Below are 23,174 nucleotides of genomic sequence, written 5' to 3' on the forward strand. Positions count from 1 at the left end.
CACCGAAAAGTAAGAAAACATTCAGAAAACAATCAAAATAGGCAAAAAAATGTATTTAAAATGGTCTGCAGGTTAACTATGTAATTTGGTTCGCAGAGCGTGGCTAGCGTTAGCAGTGCTATCGCCGCCAGCCTTCCAACCTCCACATGCCCGTGCTAAACAAGGATACACATTGCTCTGATTAATCTGCCAGGTTAAGAGGTGAGAATTTGGCAGTTTATAAGCACAATAAAAAATCGTTCAGCTGCGACTTCCTGTCCAGATGTGGTCACTTTGGGCCCCAAATATCAAAGATGGTGGCAGCCGGATGAAAGGTTTGTGGCTTTACAGCGCTCTTACACAAACCAATTTGTGATGACGCTTTTAATTACGGTTCGTCTAAAGCAGACGTTTTCTTTGGCACCACATTTCAGCAAATCTGTGCATTCTGTGGACTCGATAATGCTGCAAGGCAGAGGTTTGAATCAGGAGTTTTTACAGATAACAATGACAAGACAAAAGAAAAGATAACGACAGCTGGTAAGAAATGCTGATCACACTGGAGACAACAGGATGCCATGTTACAGATAAAGAACAGTGGAAAACCAGTGGATGCCTGCTGATATCCACTTCAACTAAAGTCCAAAGAAAACATTTGTTTTAGTTTTTTTTGTTCAAATTCACTTCGGTTAAATTCCTCTCAAACCTTGCTTTCCGTCTCCTCACAGAAACACACACACACACACACACGATGTCTCACAGAGCTGTAAGCTGTGGTTCAACAGGACACGATGCTCATGATTTATATTCCGTTTATTCTACAGCCCACTCTCACATCATTTTAAATACACCTTGGATGGCATTTCTGGATTTCATATCTGCTGAAATATTGATCGCTCCGGCCTCCTCTTAAATCATCGGCTGCAGGCAGGGCTGCTCTGTGTCTTTGACGCTGTCGCTTTGTGCATGTCCATGTCATCTCCAGGCAGGAGCCCTTCTTTGCATGTGTGATGTTGTGTATCTCCTGTCAGCACTGAAAACACACACTCTCTCTCTCTCACACACACTAGCACAAGGTCAGATCCCTCCGTCTCTCCTCCACCACCTTCCTTGAACAAGGTTTCAGGGAGTGATTGGCCTGCTTTAGGTGCAGGAGGTAATTGGGATGTGTCACCGCTCTCCTCTGTGACGACAGAGAGCTCGTTATGGCTGCAGGAAACGTATTCTCTATCCTAGCAGTAGGATTAAGCAGTGCGCTCCCACAATGCATTGTGCTGAACGGGCAGATTGCTGGCCAAACTATTGGGGGAGGAGAGCCGAGTGTGGGCACTGAAAATGTCACAGTGAAGACTCTCACACTGCACAAACACACACATGCGATCTAGCTGCAAAACATGCGGTTCATGTGGTCATACATTTGATTGAAAGTCGTTTTTTTTTTTCTAGATGAAAAAGACCAGAAAAAATACTCCAAACTGCATTAGTGCCAGTATACTGTGCTAGTAAATTTAACAAGCTTGCTTCTGCATGATCTTTGGGGAAAGTACCTATCTGTCCCCAGAGTGATAACCGTTGTCTTGGCAGGAAAAGCAGGATGGAAAATAGGAAGTCCCCTCTCAGCTAAAGGCCAGGATGGTCGCAAACATGTGTCAGCAAATGTGTGTCAACATCAAGACTGTTTTTTACATTTGAGTCCACAAAGTAAGATTCTGAGAAAATCATGTAGACTATACAGGTTCAAACTTATTCAACAAAACATGTGGTGTCCAAATGTGGAATAAGTCAGATAGTACTGAGCATGAACAGGTTACTATAGGAAATAAAAAGGTTATTATTGACCTTGAAAATTTATTATTCAGAAAGCACTTCCTCCTGTAGTTACTGTACTGCACCTGTAAAGCCCATAAGCCAAGTAACCAATGAGGAAGAGGGTAAGATGTACCACTTAACAATCAGTGTTTTCATGTGATTTTTTTAGTTTAGTTTCCTTTCAATAATCTGGATTAGCTTTCCAGCTGCTTCCAGCTTGAGGCTGGCCAGGTCCCAGTTTGATGAGCTTGGATCAGTACCAGGATTTCTCTGATGTACTACCAGCTACCAGTGTTCTGTTTCAGCTGTGGAGCTCCTGTCCATCTGTCTCTGCTGAGAGGCAGTTTCGCTGTATCTAAGAAGTCCCTTGTAGGCCGACATCTGGTTAAATAAAACAGATTTTATGCTGATTCAATAACAAGAAACGGGTTGAAAGGATGCTGAAATAACTACACCACAAGGCAGATTTGTAAAAGTAACAAATCCTGATATCTTGTTTATCTTCTCACGTCTTGTAAGATATCAAATCAATGTTGCAATCTCAGCATGTGTGGAGACGCTTAATGGTGTCTCAAGATATGTTGCCCGACATGAAAACGTCATCTTGCATGAGGAAAAAAAAGCCACAATATGCATAATCACCTCTTGCATATTTGCATCTTTGCGATGAATTCATACGAAATCAGAAGGAATTTAAAGTTAGCTTTGGTGTTGGTCTGAGCACACCTCCCTGTCTTTTGGTTTTGGAAGGTCAATCATAAAGATGTTATCCTCAGATTATTGTATAATCTATAATAAGAGCATACTCATGATTGAGCATGCATTATAAATCAAACGTTCTCAGGCTTGCTGTGTCCAGGTACAGCTGCTGGTGGGGGGGGTCAGCAGACAGAATGAAACATGTGGGAGCTTTTAAATTTCAACTTTCTTTCCTCACAAATCAATCAGATGACTTCAGCTTTGTGGGAATGGAACGCAGGATTTACAGACGGCCATTTAGGGAGGCAAAAGAGTACAACAACATTTCATATAGATTTTTATTGTTGTTGATCCAGACATCAATATCCTGCTGGGCTTCTGTCAGTTTAGATTCATCTTGACACAAAGCTCTCAGAGAGCAGAAAATTGCAGCAGATAGAAGCCAGCGTGGAGTCAACTGGACATGGTGAGAAACTATTCAGGTCAATTTCACAATATTTCTCACACAGATTTATTGAAAAATAACAAAACCCTCAGAACAGTTTCAGAGGCCGAGTGGACTTTTTTCTTTCATTCTGCACAGCTTTAAAACCTGAGCTGCTGCAGGGTCTCATATGAAGCCTTCAAGGGAGATCGTTGTTTGCATTATTGTGTTTCAATTGATATAAAATAAAACTTTAATAGCTTCTTTCCTTTTGCAACAGAAACCTTAGTCTTCACCTGTCACAACCTTACATTGTAGGTTTATTGTTGATAGCTTTACATAACACCAGTAAAATAAACAACGACTGCAGAGTAGCAGCTTTAAATTGTACTCGTGTTTGAATTGATCTGCATCAATAAAATTAGAAGTTTAAGCATAATGTCCAAAACCTTTTGATTGTTTTGTGGATTTTAAAAACTTACGGAGACTCTCAGAAATGCCAGAACAATAAAGAAAAAACATACAGGGGTCGATAAGTGCAAACACTCAGTTACAGCCGAAACAACTTTAAGTCCCATGAAACAAACAAGGAGACTATCCAACTGCCCTGTACTGACGTATTTCCTATTGACCTTGAGGTCAAGAGTTTTACAGGAAGAGAAAATACAGATATTTTCATGTGAAAATACCCAATGTGCTGCAATGTAATTTGACTTCTGCAGGTGCTTTTTGGATTAATTAATGTAAGTCTTTTTAGCTCTTGCCGAGCGTTTGCAGCTGTAAGCAAAGACAGAAAATACAAATGTTGTCACAATGTAAATTTTGCAGAACACCTCGACACTCTTCCCAAAAAACTATTTGTACTTGTATTTGAATTTGTACGAAATGCTTGGAAATTGTTTCTACTTTAAACTTTTGGCTCAAAATATTTAGTGTGTATCTATTTATGAAAAGATATGTTAGATCATCTCATTTAAGACTTCAGTTCAATGCTCTCATAAATAGCAATGTTTAATTGACTTAGCTTAGGTTGTACATTAAAGATTTTAGGGAAAGGAAGTCGTTTTCAAGGGAATGACGTCAGAATAAGCAATAATACTTGTATATGCACTGGTGGACTGTTTCTATTGCAGGGTTGTAAGGGTTAAATGAACACACAGCATGGACGGTGTGACAATGTGAATGTAGATAACGCTGAGATCATGGGATACTAAAGCTGTCACTGTGATCTGTCCCATGTCTCCCTTCTGTCCCCCCTCACTGCTGTACCTCCCTCTGCGGACGGACGTCCCACTCCGGGACAGGCAGCCTCTGTTTGTGGAAACTCAAGCGTGTCCTGTGTCCTGTGTCCTGTGCTCTGTGTGTGTGTGTGTGTGTGTGTGTGTGTGCGTCTGCTCGCCGACCTCTGCATGCCTCTCTCAGGCTTCTGGGTAATGTCCAGGAAATCACAGGAAAAACAGAATTGAACATTATGTAAACAAGCCATGACAAACTTGTGGAGCAGCCGAGCAGCTCTCTATTTACATTATCAATTATGTTCTGTGAGGATAAGCTCCCACAATGAAGGAGGAGTGATTCAGCATTGTCTCTGTGGGCCGCAGCAAATGGTTCATGTAACGCCTGCATGTGTTCCAGTGCCAGCAAGAGCCAGACGTGTTCTCTGACCACCAGTTAACATCCTCTGAATGCTGCATCACAAATCTCCCAATAAGACTGTGTGCAGTTTCTGCTTTTTCTCTAAATCTAAATTTTGCAAACTTCTTGCTCGTTTTACTTCCTGCGACTCTAAATAAGACAAATGCACAAATGTTTTCTTTTCAATAATCCACTGTGTAAAGTCCCGCCTCCCTTGTTTACCGTTGCAACATGTCAGCTTGTCTTTCTTGTATCTTGTATTCTTAAATTTATAATGATATTTGAAACAATACGTTTTAGTGACAGAAAGTGGTTAACATCTCTTTTCTAGCAAACTGCGGAAACTTTATATTGGTCAATGCACACACTTGGTTTATAAAGCTGAGACAGCGGTTTCCCAGTTACTGTTGTTTAGGGAAAGATTTAACAGTATATTTTAGAAAGTCGTTAAAATAAATGTTTTCTTGGCTTTTTGATGTTCAAAACGTTGAAGTTGCGATGTTTGCATCGTTGGAATCCAAAACATGCTCCAGTCTTTTTGGAGAAGCAGTTCATTACCTCATCGTTCTTTGAAACAGTCATTCATGTTTTTCCTCGGTTGATAGTTCACATTTTCATCTTCTCCAATGTGAGGATTTTCAATATTCCTTGGTTTAAGGCTCTAGGGTGTTGAGATGGACATTTTTATTATTATTAAAGGCATTTTCAGGACAAAGTAATCAGCAGATTAATGAAAGTGATCCAGACCTGCAGCCCCACAGTCACAGAGTTCTCCGTCCTCTGGCTGTGAGTCTACAGGACGAGAGGTTCAACACATGGTCCGTATCAGTTCTCCCCTCAAACAGGAGCCGTCTCTCCACACCACAGCCGGGATATTTCCACGAGGTCTAACCAAAAAAAAGTCACCGGCCTGCCACGCACCAGAGACAACCGACTATATTATTACACGAGAGCAGAACCAGGAATAGCTTTGACTGAGTCCATCCTACACACCGAGCGAGCAGCTAAGATCACAATGTGAACTATTACAAACATTTTAGATCCGCTGGCCTCGACGTTTCAAACCACTTCTCTTCAAACTGCCAAACCCTGTGTTATTTTAGAAGATCGAGTTTCTTGACACGGCCAGCCATAATAACAGATTTCATATCTCCTAACGGTGACCTTGGGCAGGAAACAGATTCTGCTTCAGGGCTATCCGACAGATGTTCGTATGGAAGGAGCTTCACATGGGCTCTGACAGAGGAGCACATCTGCCTGAGGCACACACTTTCATTGTATAGACTGCAATGGGAGAAAAGGCACAAATAGAGGAAGAACATGTACTTTATTTATGAATCAGGATCCTATGGAAGTGCTAATGGAGAGTGAGGGGGGGCGGCCCACAGCAAGTGCTCCTGAGCGGGTGGGAGTTCGGTGCCTTGCTCAAGGGAAGTGCTCATTAAGTGACCTGGCACCTCTCCAGCTACCAGACCCATTTCCATACATGGTCTGCACTGGGACTTGAACCGGCTACTGGTTGCAGTTCCCAACCCAAGTCCCAACAGACTGAGCTACTGCCGCCCAACAAACCAAGTATATAACGTGAGTTTAGTAAAACTAAAAAGTTCTTGAGTGTTTGGCCTCTGGCAGCTTTTCTAGTGACCTGCGTATCAAATAAAAAGTCACATTCACTGAACTTCTTATGTTCTCAGTTGTTAATTTTCCATGTAAAAATATTTGCTCAGGCGAGCGGGAAAACATAACAGAATCAAGTACACAACCATCTCCTGTTATCACTAAACAGGACATCAGAGAGTTAAAACCTTAAAGCTACATGAAATCATTAGTAAGTCAGAAGTATGAAGCTCTACATTATGTCACATTAAGAAGTGTTATCTGGGAGTTACAATGAAGGAGCCAAGCAACAAGTGGATGAGGTAAGGAAGCATTTGAGTGACAAATCTGCACACTGACACAAGTTAAACTTCTGCACACAGACACTTACACAGCAACTCTCTGTATCTAGCAGTCCACACACGCACACGCGCACGCGCACGCGCACGCACACGACGCTGATAAAGGCCTGCCAAACACTCCTGTGAGACTGACAGCAGAGCTAATGTGTTTCCCACTGTGCTCACACCCTGCAACAGAAGCAGCCCCGTCAGGCTTTTAATCACCTTGTTTTACAATGAGTCAGGAAACAAGGAATGACAACAAGCCTCCAAGTTGGCCTCCTGTGCTCTCCCAGATTTATGAGGCTTTAAGTAACTTAAGTATTTACTCAGCGGTGTGGGGAGAGCATAGCAGAGAAGTATCTTTGGCAGTCTCTGTGTTTTTTTTCTTTACTTCATATTTTTAGATGCTGCGTCTGGAGCTTTGACACATTCTTGGTTTGTAGAACAATTTACTGACTGCTCTCTCTCCGGCGGCGGTCATGAACTCTCCATCAGTGGATATGTAAACTGATCAGCTGTTTCTCAAAGCACGACACATGAGCGGTAGTTACAGGGCTCTCCTGACTGCCCATCTAAAAAGCCATATAGAGCCTGTTGACAGTTTAGTCTGGGGCCCAACAAAGTCAAAATATCAGCCTGTAGGTACCCCTCTATAGCTTCTATATTGGACCCATGTCCCACAGCTTATCATTTTTAGTTTTGTTTAAGCTAGAGGACATAGAAAGAATGACGGGGTCAAAAAAAAAAGTGAAACTAAAATCAACGTCAACGATGACATCTTGAGAAGTTGTGTTATTTAAGTCCCTTATACGCTGCTTATGTTACATATACACTTTAGTTAGGTCATAAACGGTGAAATCCCAAACCTGTCATGCATGTCTAAGTGTTCATCCAAACCCAACCCAATGGCTTAACATTTCCACTTGCCAAACAAACTGCCACAATTTCAGAATAATCAAGTTTTACATACAAAAGTCATACAATTAGAAACTTAAGTCAGCAAGCTCAGTTTTGAAAATGTAATCGGTCCTATTTTATTGTTGCAAACTTTCTTCTTTGCCAAAACGTTATATGTATCAGGGCTGTCGCAATAAAGTGCACATTATATAAACTGCATTGATCACATGTTTTTTTGTTTTCCCTCCCGGCACACCTTAGTGATGCTTACATTGCTTCCTGTAAAAAACGACATCGCTCAGTTTTGACTGACTGCAGGTCAACATTGTGGAAGACTCGGGTCTAAAGGATGCCTTCAGGTTCAATGGTAAATGTTAAATGGACTTGAGCTTGTATAGTTCTTTTCTAGTCTTCTGACTTCTCAAAGTGCTTTTACACTGCATGTCACACCTACACATTCACACACTGATGGTAGAGGCTGCTGAGTAAAGAGATCATCAGAAGTAACTGATCCTATTCATACACATTCTTACGCCGTTGACGAAGCAACGGGAGCAACTTGGGGTTAAGTGTCTTGCCAAAGGACACATTGGACATGTTGCTGCAGGAGCTGGGGATCAAACCCCTGACCAAACGGTTGAGAGACGACCGGTCAAGTCAGTCAAATAAAAAAACAAGCGCTTTATTTCACAGAATAAGAACTTTGAAGCTCTCCAACCTCTAAGTCAAGTCAGTCTAAGTTAGACCACAATGGTGCAGCAGTTGTTTAAAAAATTAAATCTAAAAGTTAAGATAATAAAGTAGGTTTCTTTGCATTCATTTGATTCCCAAATCAAGACATTGATAGGAAGTGCTATACATTGCTAATATGGAGCTTAAACATGTGATTTCTTGTGATTAACTATTACAATCCAGCAAATAATCCCGATTAAACAAACAAACAGTTTGACAGACCTGATATTTATTATGGCTAACATGACAGCAGAGCGTTGAACTGCCAAGCTGATGCTAGAGGGGAAACTCAATCTTCATATTCTGAAGCAAAGGGCCACTGATCAGTTTGTAAAGAGATTATGTACATATCAACAGAAGCCTGGGGAAAAACCTTGTGGCATTGGCTTGACAAAATGCAGGCTTTTCACTGGTTAAGAGATGAATCAATAACTTCTTATTAAGGAGACTTTCAGCTTCCAACATGTAGCAACATTACTGAGCCACACTGACCTCACGCCTCTCAAACTCACAGTTGACACGATGGGCAAGCGCTCTTGGCTCTAGCTGCTGCAGAGAGGTACTAGTGTTAAGGATTTAAGAGTATTCTGCCCTCTGGGGCTTCGACAGCTGATACTGGAGAGTGCACTCATCTAAAGATGAACCTTTGTTTTGTTAAATCTTCCATATGACGAGAGATAAGCACAAGAGAGAGGGACTCGGTGAGAAAGAAAAAAAATTGGCAGCTTGAGGTGTCAGATACAACATGATCTGTCAGGGTCCTTTTTTGGTCACGTCTGCTTCCATAAACAGCCACTTTACGTGTGACATGTCATTTAAGACGTCTTACGCTCAGAATGCTTCAATGCTGTGTGCACTCACAGGGTTTGTCAGCGAGGCAGTGCACAGGAGAATACGGACGGGCGGTGTGTGCGCGTCAATGAAATATTCATGCAGAAGTACTCAGAACTGTGAGGAGGGTAGAGCACACACAGAACCTCAGCAGACGAGAAAAAAAGCCCCCCAGGAATAACAGCGAGGAAAAATAAAACGGGGAGGGGAGTAAAGAATACACAGAATTATATTTAGAGCGATACAAAAACTAAAAATGAGAGAAAGCAGAGAGACATTTGAGGAAAAGAAACCCGATAAAGCTCTGACAAGCCATGAAGAAGCCCAAAGATCAATGCTAACGCGCTTTGATCGTTCGTTAGAAGATACCACAAAGTGTCCGCCTACAGTGCAGCAGCAAGTTATGTAAAACGAGCAGCTATCTAACAGCGGGATGACTGACATGTCCCTCAGTGGTTTGGAGCCAGTCACAGCCCTTGTTTCTCTCTTGACACCACAAGCAGCCTCTCCTGTCTGTCATAGAAAGCATGATAATAAGACGATGATAATGACGACAGGGCCCCACCGAGGCCGATGCTTTATGCTAAACACCTACAGATTTGGGTCAGGCCCCGGACCATATGCCCTTGTTCTCGACTTGGAACAGAAGAAAGGCAGGCTTTGGGAGGAGCTCATTATGCTACAGGAAAGATTCACTGTCAGCGGCTAAAGTACATTTAAGCCAGTGTGCCGTTTAGCTGCACGGGGTTTGCACATCTGCGTACACAAATTTAGAATATGACACGGTAATGTTCAAACACAAAATGACAGCCCTAGCATATACACCCACTTATTTTTCAGTCTCCATTGCATACTGTATGACCACATCTAAATTCCCTTTGATGCTCATCATTCTATACTATGCTGCAAATGTTTTGCAGGCATGACCCGCCCTATTCTGTCTCTTATTGGCTTGTATTCATCATTGCCTTTGTTTTTTCTTTTTTAAGATTGATTTTTGGGCTTTTTGTGTGGCTTTATCACATACACACAATGAGTTGGAAATTAGGGACAGAGAGAGAGGGGACTGACATGCGAGAAAGGAGCCACAGGTTGGATTTGAACCCGGGCCGCCCACTTGGAGGACTACAGCCTCTATGCATTGGGCATGCGCCCTAACCACTCGGCCTACAGCCCACCATTATTGCATTTGTTGATTGGTTGGTTAGTTGGGTGAGAATGCCATTAAGAGATATAGGGTGGGTTATACTTTGCCAATGCCGTCCCCCGGGATATCTCGCGACGCAAAGCTTTCAGTGCAACTTTCTAAAGGCTCATCACTCTCTATGTGAAACATCCAGAAAACAATGTCAAACTTTTAAGAAAATAAAACCTTGCAGGGTGCTGGTTTGTTTGAAAAGAATCCCCACAAAGAAGTCAAAAAGTTAGCGGCGGGGGTTGAAGGTCTGTCTGCCTGAGTGTACACAAGCCACAGCTGCTTCAGTTTAAAAAGTTAGGGCTCATATAGGTTTTATTTGACATCACTTTAATGTGAATGCTACAAGGACACAAAGGCTGTCCCGGTCATTTCTGCAGCTCAGCTTGAGCTATAAATGTGCACTGACACAAGCATCAGCTTGACCTGATAAAGTGAGAAGCAGCAGGATTCTTTTTTCTCTTTGGTGACTGTCTCTGCAGAGACCCTGTCCACTGCCGGGATTTTATTGTTTTGGTTGACTGGGGACATTTTTGGACAGGGAGCCGGTGTGTTTCCTCCAGCCAGTGACAGCGCCAAGGTGTGGATACAAATCAGCGATTGAACACGACTCAAACTGGAGAATATGAAAGATGTGGACGTAGCAGCAAAGAAGAGAAAATGCAATGTAATCATAGTGAGGCGGAAGGCCAAGCAGATAAAACGCGTTCCAAAACGACAGTGATGTTGGCTTTCACCCCGCGGATGCAGAGTTGGCCTTCTTCCTGTTGGACAGGCAGGCGCCAAACACCGGTGGTTAGCTCGTGCTAGCGTGCTGTAGCTTGCAGTGTAGTAAACGAACCCACGTACAAGAAAATGTAAATTAATAGCTGAATACTTTGATGCTGTATTAATAATGTGTTACAACATTAAAGTAACATTAGTATTCTAGCCTGTTGTTTTGTGAGGCATTACCTCTGACACTGGAGGAGTTTTTCACTTAAAGTGCATAATCATAAATCAAGAGTATCCCTAATGGCTGATCCCTTGCTTCAGAAGAAAAGGAGGGGGCTGTAATGTCAAATGTTTGGATTCAAAATCGTTTCCATATCTGTATCCAATCTTCACCTTATCCCCTGCGTCCTCCTGTTAGTGCTTGGACTCGAACAGGTGTCACCTACAGTGGTTCAAACCATTACAACAGAGGTCAGAGGTCAGGGTCCCCTCCCAATGAATGATGGGGGGGGGGGGGGGGGGGGGCGAGGGGAAACTCTCAGGTGGGCGTTGTGCTGCACAGAGAGTTACTGACACACTCGTGCACAGTTCATTTCATCTTACTTATTCATGCTAATGTTTTTCATTTGCCAGTTAAGTTGTTTTTCTTGGCATTTTCAAGGCGCTGCATTATTGCAGGGTTCGTTCCTCATAAACGTTTTTATAGATCGAGTAATAAAGGAAGGCAGGAAAAACAACAAAGCCCATTCTGCATCTTTATTAAGATTTGGCATTTGGGGCACTTGAACGTGACACCAATGTGCTCGAGCCGTGATTGAGGAAACGGCTCTGTAAAGGAGCTCACGGTCGACGGTGAAGTGAGATCATCAGAGCTATTTGTGAGATTTGTTGGGCGGTCCACAGGAGGAGGTCGGTATGTGCATACTTCCCCTGATATGTATGTGTTTATTTGCACAGCACATCTAAACAAAAGAGCGAGAAGGGAGGCCACTTCAGCCTGACAAAGGTCACACTTCCTAATGCAGGAAAACTGCTTCCTGGCCAGCCAGAGCTCAGCCGTAAGATTTAGTCCACCAAGGAAAAGGACTCGGGGAGGAACAGCGCACACACCTGGAACGCTAACTGAGGTCTGTGAGAGACATCCTGTTAGCTTTATCATTACTGTATGTTTTAAAGAAAACCTCGACTTTGAGTGTTATTTATCTTCCACTTTGAAAATCAAATGTTGTTAGCACCTTCAGGCTCAAACAGCAGCACTTTGAGGAACGCTGAAGAGAAAACAAAGCCTTTAACTGTTTCCCCACGTCGGGAACAAAAGCGCCCTGCCTCTGCCTACACGGAAGCAAACACCACTCCACACAAATTGCAGTAAGCAAAGTGCTACCATTAATCAAATGTGCTCTTAGTTCAGAATGAGTGGACGCCTGTAACTCATCGAGGGCCTTTACTTTTAGTATTCGCTGTTACACTCAGAAGGCAGGACTCAGGTTTCCAAGAATAAAACAGTGTGTTAATCTAGAAGTCAATCTGTGCACCTGCAGTGAGAGAGAGAGAAAGAGAGAGGGGGGAAGTTATCAACCCCTCGAGTGTTTGAAGTGCTATTTCATCTACAAGAGAGGCACAGATGAATACTCAAGGAGGTTTCTCCCTGTTGAAGTGCAAAATCTATGTTTGAATAACTTTGAATAGGATGCAAATAACAGCCCTGAAGAGAACAGATTCATGAGGAGGTGTAACAACACAGGACAGGTGAGGCTTCAGTGTGGCTGACACAGGAGGGACACTGCTTCTGAGACTCAGGGATAAGAAGAACATTGAGCAACACTTTTCTTTGCAATGATCTCAATTAGCAATGTAGTTAAAAGAGCAAACTTTCACAGCATTGTAAGCATTTCTGCTGTCAGAAAAAGACTAAAATGTTGCACCTTTGTACAGGCAGGTCGAGCTGCAGTCTCACTAAAGCTAAATTCTTTAAGGACACAGTCAGTAAAGCACGACACTGTCACTTTACAACATGCCTTCTAGTCCTGAACCTAACCAAATAAAGTCACCTTTAATGGAGCACCTGTCACACAAACATGCAGCTCAGTATGCCTCACACGGGACACAAACAGATGGAGAATAAGAACAAAGAATGAAAGCAACACACGTTCTTTTAGAAAAAACTAAAAATGTCACAAACTAATGAATAAAAATCAGTAAAAGTGGAATCACTGGGGAAAAACTGCTTTGACTGAGGCTATTCAATTACTCCAAATTCATTTCCCTTAAAGAGAGATAGCCACGCAAGTATTAAATTAGTTTTGGCTCCCAAACATTAACACTGTGTTTTATATTGGCTGACTTTTTCCGTACTACATGCACTGCTGCGCATCCCCAGGTGGATCGACTTTCCTTTACTCTGCGTCACCCAAATGTATGAAGAATAAATGGGAGGCAGTTCCAACTTTACGCCAGCGACAGAGTTAGCTGTGTGTAGAGATGCACCAATCCACTCTTTTTCAGTTCCCATTAGATTCTGAAACATACCGATTCTGATTCAGATATTTTTATATCGTAATTAATAATGTAATTGTTGGTATTACTGCATGTATTGTTTTAAGATAATTGACCTATGGTGCAGATAGCAATAACACCATAGCCATATCTCTGAATTAACTAATGTATTTCTAGGATCTCTGCTGACCTGAATTGAAGTGTTATAAGTTATAGGATCCTTATCCGCTGCTGTTATTCTCAACAATAAAGAACAGCTGTTGTAGTGAACTCTGTGTAGGATAGGTCATTATCCAAAATCAATGTATATCACGATATGTTTTGCCTCTGATCAAGATACGTTTTGTGATCCTGGGGTTGTGGGAAAACCCCCGGCCCTATTAGCCACGCCCATAATCACAAATAACCCTTATCCTTCATAAAACGATAACAGATGATTCAATCAAAAATTGAACAGAGCTGCTCTTTTTTTGTACTTCTATATATCGGCCTCATTCTTCAACACCACAGGTTGCCGTACATTCAGTGTCTAAAATGTCCAGATGCCAATGCTGGTTTGTTACACTTCACCTGTGTGCTTCCGGAAAACAGACATGCTGCCTATAATCCCACACTGAGGCGTGTTGTCTGGTTCAGTGTGGAAAAAATAAAAACATGGCATAATCACGAAGCTTCTTCTGAGTGTTAGTGCAGCATCTTTGAATAAAAAAATACCAATGTTTGCTGCGTAATAAAGAAGGATGACAACTTCAAACTATCACTTTGGTTTATAAATGTGTCCTGTTTTAGCTGCCTCAGTACATCAGCCTCCTTTAACATTTGAAAATGTTGTTGTAAGATCAGATCCCAGGACTGGGTGACTCCTGATACCCCACAAGTAAACACCGACTGTGGGAAAATCCTCCCAGTACCCAGTCCATGTGATGTGAGCGACTTGAACGAAAGAGCTGGATGACTTTAAAACTTTTCATTTTGGGGCCTCTTTGAGGATGTGTGTTTGTGTTTGTGTTGTTTGTCTTTGCTGTGTGTCTTATCTCTGCCCTCTTGTCTCTTCTGCTGTAATCAGGGTTTCTCGCTGAGATGACCCGATTAACTAAAGGTTGTGATAATAATCATTTTAATCTGATACATAACCCTAATTGTTTTTTTTCCATCACTTTTTTTCAGCCAAGCAGAGAGCCCGCAGTCCTCTTGGAGTGTTTTGTTCTGTCTGAGCAGCAGTCCAAAGACAAGAGACATTTTAGATAATGGACAACAGAGACACAGAAAGACTCTCACTGAGATGAACTTGTGGTGCAAGAGGATTTAGCCTTCACTACATCGCATCATCATCATTACTTTATTTGGCATCGCAGAGTTTTGTTTGGCTTTGATTTCTGTATCTTATTTTTTATTCTTTTCTTTTTTTTTTTTGTCTATTTTAGGTTGGCAGATCTGTTGATATTTGATCATAGTTGGGTTTTCAACGTGGCAAAACAACAGGAGAAGTAATTAAAAAGGCGGACTGGAGATGCTGGAATAAGAAAAGAAAATCAGTGCCTTGTCATTTTTTAGATTAAGCTCATCATTTTAATCAGAATCCATTAGAGGAGAGGCTAAAGTCATATACTCGATGAGTGTCAAAACAAAGAATAGATTTATTAACCTGTTTATATTGTTAAGGAATCATTTATTTTTACAAATTTAAACCATTTTTGCTTTGTTTTCCTGAAATTTCATTGCAGCATGGAAACTGTTGTTATAGCAACTTTTTCCAATATTTCATGTAATGAGTTTCAATATAATATCAAAATATATTGTATTTCTTATAATATTGTAACTTGGCAGCAAGATAACTGAAAAACAACATCTCTTATCTGATGGACAAGTATCCTGAATTAAGCCAACAAGATTACAGCGGACCCTAGCCTGCCCTGCACCCCCTATAGTCTCAGTATGAAGTCTTGACTTCAGGGCGCAGGTGCAGAGAGACCAGGATCAGGACTACAGAGGCCTTGTGTCCTTTGCTACATGCACTGAACTTGGCACTCTGCACTTTATTGTTTTCTTTTTTAAATGGTTTTATTGTGTGTCCGGTATATGCTTTCAACATCTCTTATCACTTGTATTGTGTGTTTATGCTCCAGGTGCAAGTCAAATTCCCCTTGGAGCAATAAAGGTTTCACTCATTCATATTTTAAAAGTGAAGTTAAATCTATTTTGGGTGGTACCTTTCTAAAGACTCACTGACGGATTATGTCAAAACTGTTTAAAACCTCATGGAATCAATTCATGACACATTTGTCAACGAATCCAGGTCCCGTCACTTAAAGGGGGGCATCTAGAGAGCTCCAAGGCTCCAAAGCAAAATCCATCATCCGGCGACAGCTTGCAATTCTTCTCAAATAGTTATTTCAATCAATCGAGAAGAGAAAATCTGAAGCTTGTCCAAACTTCAGTCAGGTTCTCCTGCACAAATTGCCCCCTAATCAGAGATAGTTGGCAGTGTTGAGAGGCTGTAAATGAGAGTTACTCACAGTGAAACGGTTCTATTGGGGAGGAAGCTGGGCTGCAGGGTGTCCATCAGGTCCACATCATCACACACCACTTTGACCCGGACGTGCTGCCGGCTCAGCTCCTTGGACCTCTCCGCCGAGCAGTGACAGCTGTCAACGATCAGGTCCGGACAGTTTCTGTTGCTCAGGCTCGACTCCCACAGCGCGAGCATGACGCACAGAACAACCAGAGGTCTCATGGTGGACCGAGGTTCTCTTATGTATATTTAGATATATTCAGGTTATATCCTCATAACTGCTGAGACCAGTCGGGACAATTTCACGCTGCCTCCGGTGACAATAAAGTCCAGATCTCGCGCCTTGTTGGTCACCTGCCGCGTCAGAAACAGTTGTAAACCTTCAGCGCTTCTTTTGGAACTAAAACAGAGAGAAAAGTGCAGCATCAGGGGCGTGAAGCGCGCTTTCTTTGCCATTCTGTGTCAGAAAAAGTCCTCCACGCCGTTTTCAGAGCCGCGGCACGAGAAAGGAAAACTTCCCACGGCGCGCTTTCAAAGTCCGGGAAAACTTCAGTGCGACACATCCTCCCGTCCCAGCGACAGCATGAAGAAAACACGTGTTTGAGAATGATAAGTATAGTATCCACAATAATCCGTCTGCTGTATTAGCTTTTGCACCGCGTGCTGTCACTCTCTCTCATCATCCACTGATTCTTGCGCCCTTGGACTTGTTGCGCACTTGTGTCCAGAAAGTCCCTCCCCGCTGAGTGCTGACAGGCTCCAGCTTGGGCTCCTAACTTTTAATAGACACATGAGGCCACAGACACAGACCTGAACACATCTCATCAATAAATCATGTTTTTCTTCATCACTCTTAACTGTTTATTCACCTGGAAGCACCAGTGAAAGAGAGAAAACTATCTGATCCAGACGGTAACCACAGGAGAGAATAACAGTGAAATTAAACTCCGTTGTGTCACCTCCGAGGGTCCCTGAAGGCCCCACTGTGGGATGTGTGCAGCAGTGTGCACTGAATGATTTCTCAAACACAAACATTTAGACTGTGCGATGAAGACTGTTTGTTTTATGCTCTTTATTTACTCGAGCACAGCTGCAGAGGAACACTTTGTATCCTGTTTCTATGGCTCCTACGCAAAACTGAAAATTATCTAAACCTTGAATCACTTCTGTATCTCAGCAACACTCCCAACAATGCTCTCTCTTCCTATTATGTTCCAGGAATTATATCAAATACACATCATTTCATTACAGTCAACATAAAATCAATTAGATAAAATAGGGGAGACCGGGGACAGTTGCAACAAGTCTTCCCAAATACACTGCAACATGCAAAATGAAATTAAACGTCTTTGTATAATGTTATAAATATATTGAATAAGTACATCATAGGCTATCAAACAGTATTCCATAAATCCATAACGTTGTGAGAAAATGCTTCTTTTAGGAATACTTGGCTGATATTATGTGAAGATTTCAATGTGTAGGGGTTGGATCTTCAATTGCCAACGAGGGCAATGACCTGCAAGAGACGAAACGAAATACATTAGGTAAAAACGTCAAACTAATTCATAACAAACAACAAACACAACGTCTGAAACACACTTCAAATGATAGAAACATTCAGCAAAATGTCAAAACAACACCAAGACTGTTGCAAATACGTTTGACACATGATCAAAACGAAATGTAAAACATCTGCACTCAGAAAAACGCTGCAAATCCATAGTATTCAACGTATATGCTCCAGGCCTGTAGGGGCCCTCAGTGGAACAGTTTATTATTGCAGCGAGAGAGTGAGGGAGAAGAAGAAGTGAATTTATAGCTTAAAAGGGAGAGAAAGCATAGTTTGATGACAGAGACTATAAGGTTGAATTTACTGTTGACGTTTTAAAGTGAGTCTGGCCTAGACCTGCACGCCGGGGGATTAGACAGCTGAGCAGAGGTTTTATCGGGGGAGCTCCAGGATTTATGGAGCTAACGCTAGCAGCGGGGCTAAATGAGCTTTGTAGGTAACCTAATGCCCTTTACACAACACAGGTGATTTGGGCTTTGGATTGTCAGATAGTTGGAGTAATAAGGCCCATGATGGGACTTTGGTCCCAGTGTTCTGCTCCCCATGAGACCTAATGAATCATGTTTGACTTTAGAGAAGACCGTGTTGTGGTGGTTTTATGTCAGGTGGTTTGAGTTATAGGGCCAGCAACAAGGAGCAGCAACCGGTCCCGGGGTCAGGACCATGGGGTCTAAAAACGAGGCATAGAGTGTTGGCTGTGCAGCCAATTTAGCACAGCTATTTTGGACTTTTCATTTACTTTTTAATTAATATTTGCTGCTTGTTTTTCATGGGTCGTTTTGACTGTTGCCATTTAGTTGGCGTTGTCGGACACTATACTGATCGATGCCCCATGGTTGAAACATTTGACTTCTTCTATTCTATGTGACATATTGAAAACACTTTGGATTACAGGAAGATGTCCGTTACAATAAATAAAACGGAGTTGGTCTAGTCCAGATTGTCCCTTGGTAATTTAGAGAATCATAAATATTCTCCCCTCTGTTTTCAGGGCACATTGCAGTGTTGTGTTAATGCATCAGATCCATATCGCTCTGCTGTGATTAGCTGATGTGAGAAGCTGCTGCAAGCCGAGGGCACTTTACGAGTAAAGGACACACTTGTAAAGCTGACATTTACTGAAACGACCGCAATAAATAAAGAATATGAGTTGGAAAGTGACCAGGCTGACACAGTTACACAACGTTGGACTCTTGCAGATAATTAATGGCTTGCTTCTTTAGAGCTGCACTTGAACAACATCAGAAACAGACTGAAGACGGAGGGGAAGAAGTGTTTTTCTGCAGATTCTTGCAGAGCCTGAGAAAGAAAATTTAGCTTTGAACTGAATACACATTGATGAAGAGGCATAAATACAGGAAAATACAGTTCCAGCTTTCATTAACACTATTCTCTCGCAGTGTGCGCTCTTTCAGCCCCAGACACATGATGACTCCTGACACAAGAGAACAGATAACGAGGCCCTGATGTCTCGCAATGACTGAAGTTTCACTTATTTATATCCCAGTCAGTATTTTTGATGATGATGTTTAAAAAAGACTTTTGGTCAGCTGTCAGAGACGTTCAAAGTGCTTTGGAAGTTTGACATTTTGAAGACATCTGAACATTTACATTTAGACAATATTTCCACATGGATTTGCTTTCCATTTTGCAAACTTTTTTTTATCCTCAACAATATCCTCACTTTGTAACTCCAAAATGACACGAGTCATTGTAATTTCTTGCTAACAGTTGGTTTCAAAGACTCTAGGGTTGGTTGGTTAAATGCAGTAAAAAATTAAGAAAACTCGAGTTCTGATCGTTCTCTAGGCAGCTATTAGACATGTTTTCAGCTTTGGCTTTCCCTTTTAGGAAGATAGCCCCATAGGCAACGTATGCTTGTACCCAGACGCTCATATGTTTAGTTTCAAGAAAACTGGGGATGTGTCACGGCTCTCTCACTCTGGCTCCCTCCTGATTGAGGTTCATTTCTTTCACCTGCTCTCACCTGCACACCAGCTCTCCATCTCCTCATCAACTCAGCAGTATATATACCCCGGCTCTCCATCCACTCATCGCCAGATCGTTGTGTCAACTACTGTGGTAGACTACGCTGCTGGCTAAATTAAGATTTTTTTAAAAACCTTGGAAATTAGTCTTTTTGTGCTTGTTTTGGTTTTTTGAGTCTCACCCTGTTTTTCTTTTGCTTCAGGATTGCCATTTCACCCACCTGCCTTCCTGCTCGGCTATCTGCCTCAACCTGCTCTCTGGATTCAAAACTGCTCAGCCACACTCACACCCCTACTCTGGTCTGGTCAGCCTTCGTCCCCTTCACTCTGCTAACCTCCGGAATCTTCAACCCATCTCCATCTCCATTTGCCACAATAAACCTCATTACCAATAAACCCCTCTGTATATGTGTCCTGCATCTGGGTCTTAAATTCACTGGTTGTAACAGGGTGAGGAACTGAGGGTGACAGAGTGAGGCTAAACATATGTCGTTAAATTTCAGTAGTCAGCGGAAATTGTCCAGCTAAGCCCATGTTCAGGTAAAGCCGTTTACTGCACCAACAGCTAGTTAGCTAGTTAGCAGCAGCAGCAAGCCGGGCTAGAGTTAAACCAAAACTGACAGGCTAACCGGAGGCAGTTTCGTGGGTTTCGTTTATGGTTAAAATGTTAAATGGACTTTTGCTCCAATAGTGCTTTTCTAGTCTTCTAGACCAGGGGTTACCAAACTTTTCAGCCTGTGACCCCCAACATAACGGCGCTAGAGACTGGGGACCCCCCATTGTCCCTGGAGGTGGTTAAAACATTTAACACAGCCACGCACACTCTTACGCCTTTCCAAACCCTGGCATTAGAAGACCACATAATAGCCCAAACACCATCATATTATTTTTGTAAATTATAAGAAACTACTTTTTGTTTGTATTTTCACAATAATGGGTAAAATACGCAATTTCAATCAATTTTCCATTTTATACGTCTTTGGAAGGAATCTTGTGACCCCCACTAACAGTGTCTTGCAACCCCCAGGGGGTCCCGACCCTCAGTTTGGGAACCACTGTTCTAGACGACACAAAGTAGCTTTTACACTGCTGCTACATGAAGTGCCTATCACTATTAACTAATCCCATTCATAAGCATTCACCCATCACTGGCTATGCCACTACGGGAACAATTTAGGGTTCGGTTTCTTGCCCAAAGAAGATTCCACATGTGCAGGAGCTGTGGATCGAAGCTCTAACTTTCCAGTTGAGAGACGACCGATTCTACCACTGATCCACAGTATAGCTGCTGCTAGCCAGGGAAAAATCTTAACAGACGATATGAATTTGTTCCCCTTGGATGGATGTTCCAACAAAGTCAGAATCACTTCTTGTTTTGATTTTAACATTCTCGTTACACCAACATATTTTTTTTAAGATTGCAATTTCGCAGCAACACAGTTAAGAAGGTCCGTCATCATTAGGTCTTTGTACTCTCAAACTGATTCTTCAACATCTCAGCCCTGTAACGCAGCAGGATCACTTTATCCCCCCTATCATGCTACCATAACATTCATTTTAAATGTAATACCTCACAGGGGTGTAAATATGGCACTTTGAACTTGTAGTCTGAATGATGCTATTTTCATAAAAACAAGCAGCGAGCTTCACGAGGGGGATGTAACATTTGCATTGTAAATACTTGCATATGTTTTAAAAGTTTGTTAGCTGGTTTAACAAAAAGTCTTATGAGGTTAAGATATCACACACTTTTGACAGGAAATAATTGTAGAAATCTCTGTTGCCTCTGACTGGGATTAGAGGATGGACATTTTGAACACACAGTATCCACTGACATCAATCATGGAAGATCCATGAAGTGTCCGACCCCGGGGAGACAGAAGCTGTGAGACAGCTGGCTGGTTGGGCTCCCCAGGGCCGGGGCGAGGTGCTTTCCCTGCGTGTGTTTGTGTGTCCGTGTCCAAAAATTCCTCCCTCATTATCCACATTGTCTCCGACGCAGCCAGAGAGCACAAAGGAGGGTTTGAAGCCGCTCCCACTGACCCCGCGAGCCGCCCGTGTTCCCCATTCTTCAGTCTGACAGGCAAACACAGGCCGCGGCCTCCCTACAGGAGCGGGCTGTGCAGGGCAGGACACGCACCTCCCATTCTGTGTTTATCCACATATGGAGGCCACACTCCCTCCTTATTGTGCCCCCTCGCACTGTCACTCAGCCGTGTTTACACAGATGTATATTTATCTCCTGCCTAAACATGCAGAGGAGGATCCTCCCGCCAGCGGACCCCTGGGAAGCCAAAAGGAACGTCACCCAGTGTAGCTGACATTACTAGTTGAGGTAATCCATCTCTAATGGAGCCTGCAGAAAACATGTCCTCAGACAGGAGTGGTGGTTTTTCATGGAGCTTCTTGAATGCCCTTAATGGGAAACAGAACCACGCACTGGAAAGATCTGTAAAGGTTTTTAAACTGGCAGGGGTCGCATTTTCACACCGACAACCTCTTTTTAATGGGCTCCCTAATCAGCAAAAACAACATTATTTGAACATTAAAATTCTTTACAGTTAAACATTATGACTCCTGTGTTAACTCAACAAAAAGACTCATTAGAGCACAATGCAGGACTGGAGTCGACTGCACACAAGCTATGTAGGCGGTCTGTCTTTGCACAACATGTTCTCGTGTTTTCACTCGCTCACATTAGCCTCCACTGCTCTCCATTATTACCTGGTGACAGAGATGAATAGTTCATGGCCGCCAGCAATCGCAGTCCTCACTAAATATTTACTTGCTGCACTTGAGAAGGCCAGGCTTCAGCAGGATGACAGACTCTCATTATTACTCTGTGACTTCTCAGGATTAAAGCTTGCGGCATTTTTAACTTATTCAGGTTTTATGGAGTCCCCGAAGAACGCAGGATGATAAAAAGAGCAAGAAGGTGCGAGCTGTTGTTTTGGCTTTCAGCGAATGTGACAGGTGGTTTCTGGTTTCATGGCACAATCTTTTATGACGCCGTTATCTGGAGGGTGTGAAACAGCAAAAGGATACTGTAAGGGCCCCTCTGTGTTTCAGCCAGAAGAGAGTCAGCTGAGGCTGAAATACCTTCTTTAATAAATTAAACATGTTCATGTAAAGCATGAGCTCCATACAGACTTATCGTTTCTGCAGCTGTACATGTAAGGTTCCCTAATCCCTCGTGTATGTCTGGCTTTAAATGTTCTCTGGTTACTTACAGTAGTTCATGTGTTGCAGCAAAGTCAAACTTTACTATTTGAACAGGGTTTAGTGAATTAACCTTTAAACAAAATGAACCTCTTTTATTTTAAGTGTTGTCAGTCAGGTTTCAAGCTGCTCTAAACAAACTTTTATAAAAAAAACACTGGATTAAAAGACTAAAGAAAAACATCATGAGGTTTTACAGAAGACTATAACCCAACTCTGTGGTTTCCATCAGCTTTACAAACTTCTTAAAGGTAGAGTCAGTAGCATTATTTAGGTGCAACTTGTAAAAAAACATTCAAACTAGGCACCTCCTCCTGGGTTCATCACCCCCAGAAGTGCTCACTCACTGCAGGATGAAGTGTGTACATTTACTGCAAGCTAGCACAAGCTAAACGTGTTTAGCATTTTTTAGATGTGCATTCAGTAGGTGGCCAAAATTTTTTACCAAATGAATGCTAGCATAACATCCTCAATGTTTCATATTACTGTACATTTTTTTAGGATTTTGATATATTGTTGTTGGACTCCCTC

The 23,174-nt window shown here is 42.3% G+C and overlaps 1 protein-coding gene across 1 annotated transcript in view; it reads right to left on the reverse strand.

Moving 5' to 3' along the window:
• Positions 1-16,758, reverse strand: part of LOC109997490 (adhesion G protein-coupled receptor A3) — a 197,850-nt gene extending 181,092 nt beyond the window's left edge. The window contains exon 1 of the mRNA XM_065959473.1: positions 15,868-16,758. Coding sequence (XP_065815545.1) covers positions 15,868-16,085 — 218 coding nt within the window. The 5' untranslated portion in view covers positions 16,086-16,758. The remainder of the gene's footprint in view (positions 1-15,867) is intronic.
• Between the last annotated feature and the right edge of the window lie 6,416 nt (positions 16,759-23,174).

The sequence above is a fragment of the Labrus bergylta genome, chromosome 10 (genome assembly GCF_963930695.1).
Source record: "Labrus bergylta chromosome 10, fLabBer1.1, whole genome shotgun sequence".
Taxonomy (NCBI): Eukaryota; Metazoa; Chordata; class Actinopteri; order Labriformes; family Labridae; genus Labrus; species Labrus bergylta.